At 34.9% G+C, this 14,689-nt stretch overlaps 3 protein-coding genes and 2 non-coding genes across 7 annotated transcripts; 4 read left to right on the top strand and 1 right to left on the bottom strand.

The window, feature by feature from the left end:
- The first annotated feature begins 525 nt into the window (after window positions 1-525).
- On the top strand, window positions 526-2,979 carry LOC111014548 (chaperone protein dnaJ 49). 2 transcript variants are annotated; one of them, XM_022289330.2, is made up of 3 exons: window positions 526-699; window positions 896-2,020; window positions 2,769-2,979. In XM_022289330.2, exon 2 carries the CDS (start codon window positions 928-930, stop codon window positions 2,008-2,010), a length of 1,083 nt encoding a protein of 360 aa, XP_022145022.1. In that variant the 5' UTR covers window positions 526-699; window positions 896-927; the 3' UTR covers window positions 2,011-2,020; window positions 2,769-2,979. The 2 variants fall into 2 exon arrangements, with proteins under 2 accessions (XP_022145022.1, XP_022145021.1); XM_022289329.2 differs by lacking the exon at window positions 2,769-2,979 and having other exon boundaries at window positions 527-699; window positions 896-2,257.
- Window positions 2,980-4,598: 1,619 nt separating this feature from the next.
- Window positions 4,599-6,588, top strand: LOC111014423 (uncharacterized). 2 transcript variants are annotated; one of them, XM_022289146.2, is made up of 5 exons: window positions 4,599-4,754; window positions 4,834-4,954; window positions 5,082-5,185; window positions 6,079-6,210; window positions 6,306-6,588. In XM_022289146.2, exons 1-5 carry the CDS (start codon window positions 4,752-4,754, stop codon window positions 6,330-6,332), a joined length of 387 nt encoding a protein of 128 aa, XP_022144838.1. In that variant the 5' UTR covers window positions 4,599-4,751; the 3' UTR covers window positions 6,333-6,588. The 2 variants fall into 2 exon arrangements, with proteins under 2 accessions (XP_022144838.1, XP_022144837.1); XM_022289145.2 differs by having other exon boundaries at window positions 4,831-4,954.
- LOC148210580 (small nucleolar RNA snoR109) lies at window positions 5,362-5,447 on the top strand. Its single transcript, XR_015792064.1, has one exon. It is a non-coding gene; the product is annotated as a small nucleolar RNA snoR109 (small nucleolar RNA).
- Window positions 6,589-7,807: 1,219 nt separating the features above from the next.
- On the top strand, window positions 7,808-7,889 carry TRNAS-AGA (transfer RNA serine (anticodon AGA)). Its single transcript has one exon. It is a non-coding gene; the product is annotated as a tRNA-Ser (tRNA).
- Window positions 7,890-7,936: 47 nt separating this feature from the next.
- Window positions 7,937-10,660, bottom strand: LOC111014418 (pentatricopeptide repeat-containing protein At4g32430, mitochondrial). Its single transcript, XM_022289135.2, is given in 2 exon segments — window positions 7,937-8,086; window positions 8,088-10,660. Coding segments are annotated over 2 exon segments (2,358 nt in total). The 5' UTR covers window positions 10,401-10,660; the 3' UTR covers window positions 7,937-8,041.
- Window positions 10,661-14,689: the final 4,029 nt, after the last annotated feature.

Below are 14,689 nucleotides of genomic sequence, written 5' to 3'. Positions count from 1 at the left end.
ATTTTTCTGTTTATTGAGTTCAATGAAAAATTGTTGCTACATTTAAGAAGTTCAATTTAAAACTCATTATTTTTAGATTTACCCTTTAATCCTAAAGTAATTATCCAAGTCAACTTAAGATGGTAACCAATAAAATAGAAAGATCAACAATAGATGATTCATAAAGTTCTTATTGTAGAAAAGAAAAATAGATTTAATTAAACTCTCAATTAATTTAAACATAATTTTAAAAAAATTGTGATGAACAAACTTATGTTAGAAAAAGGTAACACATTGTCAAAATTTTAATATATGCCTTTTTAAAAAAATGTTACATCACTCATGCAAGTAGATTCTGTTTTTTATTTTTTGATATAAATACAAGTGGAAATTTGAAATTACAAAGAGGTAAAAATATTGTAAATGCCACCTATGCTCACTTTATCTATTTTGTTTTTTTTTCCTTTAATAAAATTTATAAATTTAAATATCTAAGAGAAATTAGGATTGGCGATATGACGTGATCGAGTTATTGTGAACCCTCAGCTGAAATTGTCTTATAAAGACACTTAACCTCAGTTACAAACGCGTCCTTCGATTTCCCAAATTTTCTCCTTCCATGAGGAATTGCAATCCCTAGGTTCTCTCTATTTGGAGCCATTGATGCGTTTATATTGACGACGCAGTACGATTTTTGAATCGTCTTGTTCTGCACCATCTGTAAGTTCAAATTCTCAACATAGATTCCTATCATAATTGAATTTCAATCTGTCAATCAAATATGTATTTAGTTTCTGTCAATCTTCATCCTGAAATTAGCTTTACGGCAATCGCAATCGATATGTGGTATTGTTAGCGCCGACTATTTCTATTAGTTCCCGATTAGAAATTAGATATTTTCCCCCTTTTGTTGAAGGGAATTGCGGAGAGGTTTGTTCGATATTTGGGATGGACGGGAACAAAGACGATGCTTTGAAATGCTTGAAACTGGGAAAGGAGGCTTTGGAAGCCGGGAATCGGACCCGTGCCCTCAAATTTGTTAATAAAGCTCGTCGTCTTGATCCGACGCTCCCCGTTGAAGATCTCTTGTCGGCAATTAAGAGCGCTTCCGGTGACGAGTTGGGTGCTGATTCTTGCGAATCTGGAGATACGTCGTTTGGGACCTCGTCATCCAAACCCTCGGATCAGCCTTCACTTCGCCGTAGAGTTCCGGCATCGGAGTCTTCTGAGTCTTCAGCATCCGCGACTTACACAGAGGAGCAGATAGAGGTTGTGAGGCAAATTAAGAAGAAGAAGGATTACTACGAGATTTTGGGATTGGAGAAGAGTTGCAGTACTGAGGATGTTCGAAAGTCGTATAGAAAGCTGTCTCTAAAGGTCCATCCAGATAAGAACAATGCTCCTGGCGCCGAAGAAGCATTCAAGGCTGTATCAAAGGCCTTTCAGTGTCTAAGTAACGAGGAGAGTCGGAAGAATTACGATCTTGTTGGGTCTGATGAGCCAGTTTACGAGAGGCGTACTAGAAGACATGGTGCAAATGGATTTAATGGGTTTTACGAGGCCGATGTTGATGCAGAGGAGATATTTAGAAACTTCTTCTTCGGTGGGATGGCACCAACAACCACACATTTTCGTACTTTCAATTTTGGCCCTGGAATGGCGCAAAGGACAGGTGATCAGGGCTCTGGCGGTGGCCTTCGGACTCTGATTCAGTTGCTTCCTGTACTACTAATATTGCTTTTGAACTTCTTGCCATCCTCAGAACCTATCTATGCTCTTTCCCACTCCTATCCCTATGAATACCAGTTCACCACTCAGAAGGGTGTCAATTATTATGTAAAATCAACGACATTTGAGGATAAATTCCCACCAAATAGTCCGGACCGTATGGCACTTGAGCGGCAGGTAGAGAGGGATTATTTTAACATTCTTGCACAGAATTGTCGTGTTGAGATGCAGCGTCGGCAGTGGGGATTGATTCGTGAAACTACTTATTGTGACATGTTACGGAAGTTTGAGTCAGCTGCTTAATGGACGAAAGGTTCATTTCAGCCCTCTGTTTATCATTTTTATCGGTCATAGATGTATTATCCTGATTGCTCGATAATGTTTATCAAGTTTCTGTTATCAAAACGATTAACTTTTCCTTCCTTGGTATCTCTCCATTGTTTGGAATTTGAAGGCAATTGAGCTTTTTACCCCCCAAAGAGATATGCAATATGCTTGGTGTGCTAATACTTCACCTAATAAACAATATTTGTATGTGGCTGGCTGATTATCTTTTCGATGATTCAACTGTTCTAATTGGGAACAGAAACCTTTCTTTATACCATGGTGGCAATCTGGTGAATTGAGCTGGTTTAGTTATTCTATTTGATTGTTTTTACCCGTATATTGTGGCCTATTGATGCTGAATGTAAGTAGAAGTTTTCAAATATTTTCTCTAAGTTCGTTGCTGTGACCTGCACATTTCTCCAAGGACGGGCCTAAACAACATAAGTGTAAAAAAGTACTTTTGATCTTCAGCATCAATGCAGCTAATGCATATGAATATGAATGATAATCTGTTTTTCTACTGTCTTTTTGAGTCTTAATTGTACAATTTCTGTTAAGTTGTTCTGCAGGGAATTGCTCTTTCATGTTAAACATATGGGATTCCTATGTTAAGTTTGGATTCGAGATGTATGTTCGTGGTTCTCTTGTTTGTAATTTAATTATGAACTCTTCATTAGATAATGAGAAAATGATGAAATCCTACGAGTTCACTCGAACATATTTCTCTTATGCAGATAGCTTCCATTGTTAAGCTGCAAGGCGAATTAACCCAACCAATGTTACCATCAAACTTCAGTGTCTGGTAGCTTGCAGATTAGATTGTGAGTAATATTTGAGATCCGAAAGCTTATATAAATCAATACTAACATATTGTGTTGATATTTTTATGCTGTCTCGACTTTGAACTTCTGATATATAGACCTATGTTATTCATTTTTTACAATATTTGATGGGTTCACATCGATTGTTTGGAATAAAAATTTGCAAGTGATTTTCCGATGTATATGAATGAAGAGTAAGTAGTTAAAAAATACGAGAGACGAAATGTGTTTCTTATATAATAAGAATCAACTTTTAATGTTGATGAATTTTTCACGGTAAACATTAAACAACTTGAGCATTCAATGGTTAAGGTGGGAAGTTCGGGAGTTAGAATCTTCTATCCTCAAATGTTATATTAAAAAAATCCAAAATTTATATCTAGTGAATGAGCTTTTCTAAGATCAAAACTACACCAATATAGCTATTTAGCATCTATTGATGCTCTTAGGATCTCTTAGGATCTGAAAAAGAAAAGAGAGAACAAAAAGAATGTTAATTTATACATAAAAGAGTTATTGATGCGTACTAGTACTTGAATCGAAGTTGTTTATATTGGCTAATGAAATATATTAATTAAGATATATGGAAAAAGATGAATTATTTCAAATGTTGGAAAGGTAAATGTAACTGTTTGAGAAAAAAAAAGGATAAATTTATAACTTTTCCCTTCATGTATTAAAAAGTTTAGTTGGATTCATCAACCATATAAGTTGTGGAAAAAATTGAAACTAAAAAACTGTGCAAATATCATTCATGTATTTGGTTGGGTTTAGATATCATTCCTATGTTTCAATTCAACCTCCCATTTCTTTTTCATTTTTGTTAAATTGTAATGAAAATTTGCTAATAAATATTTTATAAAAATAAATAAATTAATTAAAAATTTGGGAAATAAAATTACAACTTTGTAGGTGTTAAAAGGTAAAAACCAACCAACAATCTAAACCTAATTGAGTGGGTTATCTTTACTTTTCTTAAGAATGATAGGTCACGGTACTTTCTCTCTCTTTTGCTCGTTTCTTTTCTGGTGACATATATCATTTAATTAATATAATCAATGACTATAATAAACAATTTAATGATAATTTGCCACGTCATTTTAATATTAATTAATTAATAGTAAAAAAAATCAGGGACCATTTAAAACTATTTTTCAAACTTCAAGGACCAAAATATTTATTTTAAAACTTCAGGGACTAATTAGATATTTACCTCAACGGATCAAAAGTGTTTATTTTGAAATTTCAAGGACTAAGTAGACACTTAGACCAAAATACATTAGAAGTATATTGATTTTTCCCCAATAACCGAATACTTTTGTCTGTAAATAAGAATGTTTTTATTGTTCATATGTTATGATATGAATATACCACACCAATTCGTATTCCAATAGACTTATTAGAGGGTCCCATTGGCGTGCATTCAGTAGGAATTGAACCTACGAATTCGCTAATTATGAATTGGGCGCTTTAACCATTCAGTCATGGATGCTTGGAGGGGATCCTCATGGTGAATAACCAAATTCCAATTGAAATGAAATCTTTAGGATAAGGAGGACTCAATCAAATGACATCAATTCAAATCGTGGACTTTCAAATTGAAATGTATTTTGCCCTTGATTGTTTTAAAATTTGAAAACGAAAATAGATATCTCGAAAGTCTTTATTTTTAATCTTGGGTTTTCTAAAAAAAGAACAAAATCTTTATTTCTTTTATTAATTTTTTTTTTCGGATTTTAAGCTAAATTTGAATCCAGTTAAGTTAGGACGAGGAATGTAACAGAGAAACCTAGGCCTCTGTTGCATTTCTTAAACCCTAATTCCTAAATCTCGCTTTCTCCTCCTCCGGCGTCCTGAAAAACCTATCTCTCGGCTTGCTTAATCTTTGTTCGAACAATGGTACTCTCTCTCGCTGGTATCTGAATGATGCTATGTTTATCTGATTTCTAACGAGCTTTTACTTTCTGTACTCTAGCAGACTGCAGAGAAAGTGAACCCGAAGGCTTACCCTCTCGCCGACGCGCAGCTTACAATCACCATTCTTGATCTTGTTCAACAAGCTGCTAACTACAAGCAAATCAAGAAGGGCGCCAATGAAGGTATCCCTCTTCTTGTATCTTGTTCAACAAGCGCCAATGAGGCATACATATGAGACTCCCAGTTGTTTCTTTTTCTTATCTTCCGTGAAATGATTTTTTTTTTCTTTTTATTTCTTGTGGATTTTAGCGACCAAGACGCTGAACAGAGGCATATCTGAGTTCGTTGTGATGGCCGCCGATACCGAGCCGCTTGAAATCCTCCTCCATCTTCCCCTGTTAGCCGAGGATAAGGTACTCTTCAATCCTCAACAGTTGTGAGGAAGATTTCATTTCCGTTTGATATCTTCATGGTTTTCTTTTCTTTGAATTCATTTGGTTGTTTGATGTGTTTTCTGGGCTTTGAGGCTACATGTACCAAGAGATGGGTGTGAAAAATAATTGATTCCCTTGTTCTTGACCTGCCAAAGAGGCTGTAGCCAAATCATATGAGAGAAGTTAACTGGCCGGTTGTTGTTCTCTGTCAACGAATCTGCTTACCGAACTTCCTACATTTTCCCCTTTTACTTCATAATCTGTTTTGTTATTTTTTTTCCCATTAAAATGGCTAATTAACATAATAAGAAGGGGGGAGAAGAGTGGAACGGCATAAGGTTTAGCCTTTCTACGAGACCCTTCTCTCACATCAACATTTCAGTCAAGAAACACAACTTTCTGTTGATATGTGAAATGCTATATAGTAATTTCAACCTTTCAAAGACAGTTTTAGCGGCTAAGACACTCGATATACTTCACAAATTACAGCCCCATCTCCATTTGTGTTTATAGTTACAAAAGGGAGTATAGTCTAAAAACTGTTATCAATAGAGATGTCTTTTATTTATTTTTAATTTGTATTGCTTGATGATTCTCTTGGCATGTTCGCATCAATTATTTTATCACCTAATGAATTGGGATAAGAGAACTTTCAACATGATGAATTGGGCTAATGAAGTTCTGTTTGGAAGCCGATCTGTTTCGTATCTAGTCATAGTTCCCTGCCAGAAGACCGACTTGAAACAATATGCTACTTTTGGCATAAAAATATAACTGTGTCAAAATTATATTATTGGGTGTTTTCATGCAACATTTTGACGTATGTAGCGTGTGTGGTCTTGATGGAATTAGGGCTCTATTTGATTTTGCAGAATGTGCCGTATGTGTTCGTCCCTTCTAAGCAAGCACTTGGCCGAGCTTGTGGAGTCACAAGACCTGTTATTGCTTGTTCTGTGACAACAAACGAAGGAAGCCAACTGAAGTCACAAATACAGCAACTCAAGGTAATTATGCAATGTTTGACAGTAGACATCTTCCATTTTCTATCCTAATTATTTACCCCTGAAAACTTCTTGTGGCCATTCTTTGTGATGTATAGGATGCCATTGAGAAGCTCCTGATTTGAAGTGTTCCAGTTGATTTTGATTCTTGGTTTATGGTGGTGGCTCCCTTGGAGGCTTTAACTGATGTGGATTGTGCAAGTGGGGGAGGAGCATATTTTCAATTGTAACAACCACTAAATTTGAATTTCCTAGAGATATAAAGATTTACTTAGAAATGATATATCTTGACGTTAGTTGTCAGTCAGCGATGTTGTTCCTTTCAGAAGATTTTGATGAGATGTTTGACAAATATGAATGAATACAATAGAATTTCTGGAAGTATTTTGAACCACGAATATGAGAGTGGACAACTGATACTCGCACAGAGCCCAATAAGATAGAAACTCCAATCTGCGGATACGTGGCAACGATATCTCATTTTCACTTTTTTTGTTTCTGTTCGAAAAATGATAAAAAACTGAAGCATATTTCATTACCATTTGATGTCTAATGGAATGAGAAAAGTCCGAAGAGCAGGGAGAAGTGTGGATGTCTATTTTCCCTCCGGGGAAGTGGCCTCACCCGATCCGTCTAAATGGGGTGGAGAATTCTCATTTAAATTTCTTATGGGTTGGGTATGAGAAATTTTTTCAATTTCATCACCTAGATGGAGATGGGAAATCTTGGTAGGATTCCAAGAAAATAAGGGATTTACATACCAAACCCAACCGCACTTTTTATTTTTATTTTTATTTATTATATATACAGATAAGAAATCTTATTATTTTCTATATAAACATATTTTAAAGAATCTATAATTTTTTTTTTGTTGATAATTTAGATTTTTTTTTCATTTTCAAATTTTGAATCAAATAGGAAAAATTTTTAGATTTTGAATTTAAAATTTTAAAATGTACAATTATATTAAGAAAAAATAAAAAATTTGATAAATATATTATTTCATCTTATTGACTTATTTTATTTTTATTAGAATTAAAACAGGTAAAATTTAATATATTATAAATTATATAATATTATAAAATAATAATTATACAAAATTTATAACAAAAATGTAATAAATTAATATTATTTTAGATTGAACTAATTATTTAATTGTTAATTATCACTAGTTTACAAATATGTTACAAAATACTCTTTTAAAAATTTTTAAAATTGAGTTTTAATTTTCAAAATCTGTTGCCATCACATATTTGACCGAAAAATAAAGAATATAATATTTAATTGAATAATAATTTTAAAAATAGAATAAACAGGAAAAATTCTCTGAAGAACCCGATCTCTGTGAATTTTTCATGAAAAGCTCCACTTTGATCTGTGCAAAATTTCGAACGAAAAATTAAATGGGGACGTCCTCGTCCCGTGAACAGCCTAATGATGGAATGAAACCGGAAGAAATTAATGGTGTCTCTGTTCTCGGTTCTGTCGGAATTCTAGAAAGTTACCATTTTTAATTCATATGATGTCATTTCACATGTTTAGAATTAATTAATATTGTTTCTTTAGATAAAAGTTTTAATTAATGTTCACCTAACAAAAAGTGGGCGTGCCGGAGTGGTTATCGGGCATGACTAGAAATCATGTGGGCTCTGCCCGCGCAGGTTCGAATCCTGCCGCTCACGTTTTACTGCAATTTTTTTAAATAAACAAAAAGAATACGCTGAGATGCTTCTATCCAATTCCTTTTTGGTTATACTTATAAGAATGTAAGAAGAGAACAAGATCGAGAATAATATCGCATAAATATGTTTATAAATATGTTTCTTTTCAGTAATCATCCATCAAATACAAATAAATTGATCAGAGGTAGTTCACCAAGTCATATGAGTCTGGCGCTCTCTCTCTCTATCTTTTTGAAACTTCATTTCTGTTCCTATATACTGTGCCATTCTACATATCTCTTCTGATTGTGGATGGGACACATCACCTGATGAAAACCCATGCAAGTATAAAGAAGCACCAAAATTACCCACATCCACCCAACTGAAACCAATCTCTTTCTTCACTCCTCTCTCTCTCATTCCCTTCCTCACTTCAGCAACCTTTTCCCAATCTCCCTTCTGAGCATACAAGTTTGACATTAGCACATATGACCCCGATTCCAATGGTTCCTTCTTCATCAAAGCATCCGCCATTCTCTCCGCCATATCGACATTTCCATGTATCCTACACGCTCCGAGCAAGCTTTGTAGTGCTGATATCCTGGGCCCTCCTGGTATGCGTGCTAGCATCTCCTCGGCCTCTTGCAATCGCCCGGCGCGACCCAACATATCCACCATACAAGAATAGTGCTCTGCTGCTGGCTCGATCATATGATCTTTGATCATCATATCGAAAAATCGACGACCAATATTGACCATCCTGTTCCTGCTACATGCTGTTAGGATAGACAGGAAGATCACTGCATCTGGCTTTATCTTTTCCTTCTCCATCTCTTCAAACAGTTTCATCACTGTATCGTAATCCCCGTGTTGTGCGTAGCCGGAGATCAACGCGGTCCAAGCGAATTGACTTCTTTTGGATGTTTCGTTGAAAACTCTTTGGGACTCTTGAATGCTCCCACGCTTTGCATACATGTCTAGGAGGGCACCTGAAATGATGGGGTCAGATTTCAATCCAAGTTTGATCAAATGAGAATGGCATCTCTGGCCATGCTTTATAGATATGTCTTGGCCAGCACTGATTGCATTCAGGACACTCCCAAAGGTGTATTCGTTTGGCTTGGATTCCATTATTGCACACAGAAATGTCTCCAAAGCTTCTTGACATAATGTATTTTGAGCATACCCAGAAATTAAAGCATTCCATGATATTATCTCTCTATATGGAAGTTCTATGAACACTCTTGATGAATCTTGCATCATCTCGAATTTTGCATACATGGTGATTAGACTATTGCCGACACTTAATTCTGATAGAAAGTCGGCTTTGATACATAATCCATGGACCGTCAGTCCCTGTTCCACCATATTCCTCATTGTGATGGCATGAAGTAATCCAATGAATGTAACATCATTTGGATATACTCCATCTACTCTCATCTTATTGAACAAAGCAACTGCATCTTCTTCATTCAGTGAAATCATAGTAGTCCAAGAGATCACATTGCAGTCGTCCATTAGTTTGAATACCGCTTTTGCATCTTCAATGACCTCACACTTGGAGTAAGTTGAGATCAGAACATTACAGACAGAAGTATGAGTCCCATAACCTGTTTTCATAGCCAAACAATGAATCTGCTTTCCGAGTTCCAAGTTTCTTTCATGACCACAGACAGAAACAGCTCCAGTAATCGCTACATTGTCAAACTTCAGTCCTTCTCTCACCATTTGAATGAACACTGAAATTGCTTCTAACCCATGATCCCCCTCTTGTGCGTACCCAGTAATCATTGCGCTCCACGACACCCGATCCCTGTACGGCATTTCATCAAACACTTGTCTAGCATCCACAAGACGTTCCCATCTCGAATACATTGTAATCAGAGCATTTCCAGCAAAAACATCACCTTCAAATCCACATTTCAGGGTATGGGTATGCAACTGCCAACCAAAAAGAAAATCTTCTCCATCTAAGCAAAAGGCAAGCGTGGTAGTATAGGTCACAGGATCAAACTTAACCCCATTTAAATTCATCCTAACAACAAAACCCAAAGCGCCCTCACTCTTCTGGAACCCGGAAAGAATAGTATTCCACGAAACAATATCTGGGACATGTAAATTCTCGAAGACACTAAAAGCCATCTCAAGCTGCCCAGATTTACAGTACATATTCATCAAAGAGTTAGAGACTGTAATATGCGAAACAAGCCCAGAAGAAATAACAAATCCATGAATTTGTCTACCTAGTTTAGGGACACCGCAACAGGCCTTCAGGGCGAGGGCCAGAGTAAACTCATCGGCATTCCCATCAAGACCCCACCGAATCTGCTTCTTGAAAAAGCGAAGGGCTTGAAGTGCTTCGCCCCTGTGCAAGTGATCGAGTAAGAGGCGGTTGGCAGAGGCTGAATTTGGAGGAGGACTTTGATCAAACAGGTGGTGGTCATGTTGGAAAGAGCGGAAAAAATTGAGGCTTGGGGATCGTTGTTTGGAGATGACATGAAAGGATTTGAAATTCAGATGGCGGGTAAGCATGAGATCGAAGGTAGTAGTTGATTTGATTGTGGAAATCAAGTGGTGATGGTGAGGAGCCAATCACCCCAAAGGAAGCGTTTTTTTGGCTCCAAATTTAACGATTTGGCCTGTCGACTTACTCTGTAAGTTCCGTGGTTATTTGGAGGGAATTAACGTGGGCCATAATGGGCCGGCCAAAGTGGGCCACAAAAAGCCCAGAAAACTTCCACCCCTCCCACAAGTCCTATTATAGCCCAATCCACAATATGTTGTCCTTATTTATCTATGCCATTTTCACGATGTTTGTTAATAATAAATGTTTATTTCATTTTTTTCTGACATTTTGTATTTATGCTTTAATCAATTGAACTACCGTTTAATATTTTCATGAAAATGTTGAAATTACTATTTCCATCTTCTAAACTTCTTAATGAGGAATAAAAACTTGTTTTGATTTTATTGCTGTTAAATTTATTATCATCTTTTTTTTTTCTTTTAATTAAGGTAGCATATCAGAATTTCAACATCGATCTCAAGAAAATAAATAGATGCTTTTACTGTCACAAAACAAAGTAATATCCTTTGACAATTATGTTCAAAATTGTAACAACCACTATTTTTTTTTTCTTCTTATACTTATTCCTTTTTTGTTTGGTAGCTGTATCTTATGAAATTTAGATGCAAGAGTCAACCACTGTAGGCAATTGACTTCTTAGGAAAATAATTTGTAATGATAAGACACCAAAATGGCTTGTATTTGACACCATACTTAGCCTTAGCCTGTAATTCAAAGGTCTTTAGTTACATAAATATTCCCTAAATGTATTATATATAGGATTAATTTTGTCCTCACAGATTGCTTTATCTTTCTTGATCTTGCAGAATAATTAAAAGCTAGCTCTTTGTCAACTGTCTTTCAAATTGTATAGACTATGCCAGTTGAACTTCTCTTTGCTGCAAAAGAATTATTAATGACAAAGGCTACAACTTCTTATCTACAACAAACACTCAAAAGATTGTTAGACACTCTCTCCAAACATCAAACATCACTTCAGATTTGGGCACTATTCAATCCAAATCCAGATCGAGATCATATCTCTAGGACGAAGCCAAGCAATGAACTAAAGCTAAAATGAGTGTTAGATGTTGAAGGTGAATTTGATCAGAGGAGGTGTCATTATTAATTAAGTCAACGATTTAATTCTACGAGTGACCACGAAGGAAGTTCGGAAACGATGAGCGTAGGACTACAGAACTTGAACAACTTTGCAACGAGGTTACCGAACTAATCGCTAATGTTTGAATGGTAACTGCTTAACTGCATCTCCATCTCATAAAATCTCTTATAGATAGACTCTCAAAGATAACTGCTGTATTAAACACACAACCCCAACGACTATATTTTTCTCAAATAAATATCCAGAAATGACATAAAAGAGGTATGAAAACATTTCAAATTAAGATTTTACTCTCTAGAATACTGTATTGACAAAAGTTTCGGAGTGCCAACTCTTTGTTTGGTAGGATCATCCATCATCTTCGAGTGTTGACGGAGATTGATGAATTTTTTCTTAGTTAAAACATTAGTCATAAAAGTGATTAGAGTCGTTTTTCACCTATTCAATTGATGGTCCAAAGCTAGAAATCATATCTTCCATTTCACCTTTTAACAAGTTGAAAATTCAACTAGAGTCCATCTCCAATTGAATGGGCTTGAAGACTTGACTCGAGTCAAGCATCGATCATGTCAAATTAGTTGACATATTTGGATAGGAATATCTATAGGTAGACATCTAGGTACCATGATTTAATTCTATACCATAGTACATAAATATATACATGGAAACAAATTATATAATAAGCCAAAATTTATGATTTGGTATTGCCACAGTATCTATTTTTGTTTTAATTTTTTTTTTATACAAAACATATGAGAGGGAAGATTTGAACATTTTTTATCCGTGTTGAATTATGTTCAAATTGACTATGTCTTTTAATAAACACGTGAAAGCAAACACAAATTATATCCTAATCCTATCACTTTTTTATTTTTTCAATCAAAAGATAAGGATTAAAGATATTATTTGAGGGCATTTAGGAAAAAAAAAGAATAAATAAAAAACAGACTCTATGATTTAGGGGATAGAAATGAAAGCAAAGCATATCTTAGTGTAATAAAATATAATTATTTGATTGTCGACATGCAGGGGGATGGGGCTAAGCGGCAAAACCCAAGTGACCAAAACTATTTATAAAACTTCTAAATGATTTAACTTTAGTTTCCAACTATTATTGTTGATAAGGAAAATAATATTTGATATGAATCATGCATCTTCATATATTTTTTTAATCTTTAAATTTATGCATCTTCATATTCAAATTATTATATTATTATATTATTATATTCAACATTCTATTTCATGGATATTCTTCTGATTCCCATTAAGACCAAGAGCCAACACATCATGATCGCCTGCTATAAGATAATTTACTTTTGTGCTACTTTAATTTATGTGTATGTATTTGCTGCACCTGCACCTTTGGAGGCATTTGAGAAATGCCAATAATTCAAACATATAGTCACATGCATTTCTAGAAATATAACCCTTTTTTTATCCAACCAAAAAAGTCAACAAAAGTATAAAAAATGTCGTCCGAGGCAAAGATTAATTTGTGTCGATGCACTTGTATATATCATTGTTCTTTCATGAGTTCGAACTCATGAAATTTTGATCAGAAATAGATGCTTTAACCATTTGAGCCATGTTTGATTTGGTCATTTATATAACTATATTCTAACTTAATAAATGATTTTTCTAATTTCGTGAGCTATACAGAAACTAAGCTACGAAACGCCAATTAAAGGTAATAAAACCCACATTTTTGTATAGATTTCAAACAAAATATACATAATATACAAACTCAAATTCTCCTAGAACTCGACATATTATACAATTCATCAAAAGCAAACATATTATATTACACGTAAGTTGAAACTTTCCAACCTCAAGACGCATTAGCGAGAGACACGATTCCACAAACATTTGTTGTGTTCTTTTCCAAGTGGGTCAACACACGTTATTTCCAGTCCAACGCACACAGATTTTACTATTTTAGCAACATATAATGCAATTATTAAGGTGTTAGAAGAATGAAATCGTGTTTAATCAGAGGGCTTTACAGCTGGAGAATTTGGAGACCATACACGTGGGAAAGATGAAGATCAAGATGAAGGGAATGGGGCTCAGGGCCTCCACACAAAAGTAGTAGTTGAGATTGGTATGATCATGATTTGATAAGGGTCAAACGGAATAATATCGCATAAAAGTGATTCTCCAAGAAGCACTTTTTAATCAATTTCTTTATACATTAAGCATCGATGGCCAATGTGTGGAGGAACCAAGAAAGGGGGCCCCCAAATGGATTGGTTACTGATCATATCATATATTAGGCTGTGGGGTTGGGTTTTGCATTATACCCATATGAATTGAGACAATTCTTCATACACACCAGAATAGGTAGGAGTTTTTACTAATTTATATTTAAAAGAGGTTCAATACGGAGACTTCGTGGTTGTTAATAAAAATCTAAAGAAAAGGGACCTAACGAAGACTTATAATAGATATGAGCTACTCACCTTCTAGCCAATTAGTTTTAGGATGGAACCCCATGGATATTAATATAGTATCAAAGCCAAAAATACTCAAACAAGCATCCGATCCAAAAATAGGATCCAACCAAGATGATGAGCCAATTGGCACCAAGCGCTTGCCACTGCGTCATCCCACAAGCGACAAAAATCTATTAATAATGATATATCCACCATTTCTCTGTATGAAAGTGCTGTCTATTAGCATCTTTCTTTTCTAGGTACGTCTCTCACATACCTCTTAATATGGAAATAGTTTCTCTCTATTTTTTCTTTAAAAAAAGTTTTGTTATTGAGATTTAAGGGTTATATTTTATATGTTTTTAACTTTAAAAATCGACTAACAAATCTCTCAACTTTTAACAATATGTCTGGCATGTATACCTCTTCATGAAATGGTTTCTCTAATTAAAACGACAAAACAAGTTTTATAATCTTAAGGGTTTTATTTTGTAAGTTTTTTAACTTAAAAAAGCAACTAACAAGTCCCTAAACTCTTAATATGTCACGTTTAATAAATCCTTAAATTTTTTATTTTGTATCCAATAGATTCCTAACTCATCGACGGAGAAAGTTGTAAATTTGAGGTTGATTAACATTGATTTGGGGTGCTAGTGGAGCACTTTTTTGGATGATTATTGGGCGGTGGGGGGCTGATAGT

This window comes from Momordica charantia (assembly GCF_013281855.1).
Source record: "Momordica charantia cultivar OHB3-1 chromosome 6 unlocalized genomic scaffold, Mcharantia_2.0 BLBB01000006.1, whole genome shotgun sequence".
NCBI classification, from domain to species: Eukaryota; Viridiplantae; Streptophyta; class Magnoliopsida; order Cucurbitales; family Cucurbitaceae; genus Momordica; species Momordica charantia.
This window is presented reverse-complemented; position numbering and strand designations above follow the sequence as displayed.

Coding starts and splice junctions, on each gene's coding strand:
- LOC111014548 (XM_022289330.2), top strand. CDS start 928: ATGGACGGGAACAAAGACGATGCTTTGAAATGCTTGAAACTGGGAAAG.
- LOC111014423 (XM_022289145.2), top strand. Junction 5,186..6,078: donor CCCTGTTAGCCGAGGATAAG/GTACTCTTCAAT, acceptor TTGATTTTGCAG/AATGTGCCGTATGTGTTCGT. Junction 6,211..6,305: donor CACAAATACAGCAACTCAAG/GTAATTATGCAA, acceptor TGTGATGTATAG/GATGCCATTGAGAAGCTCCT.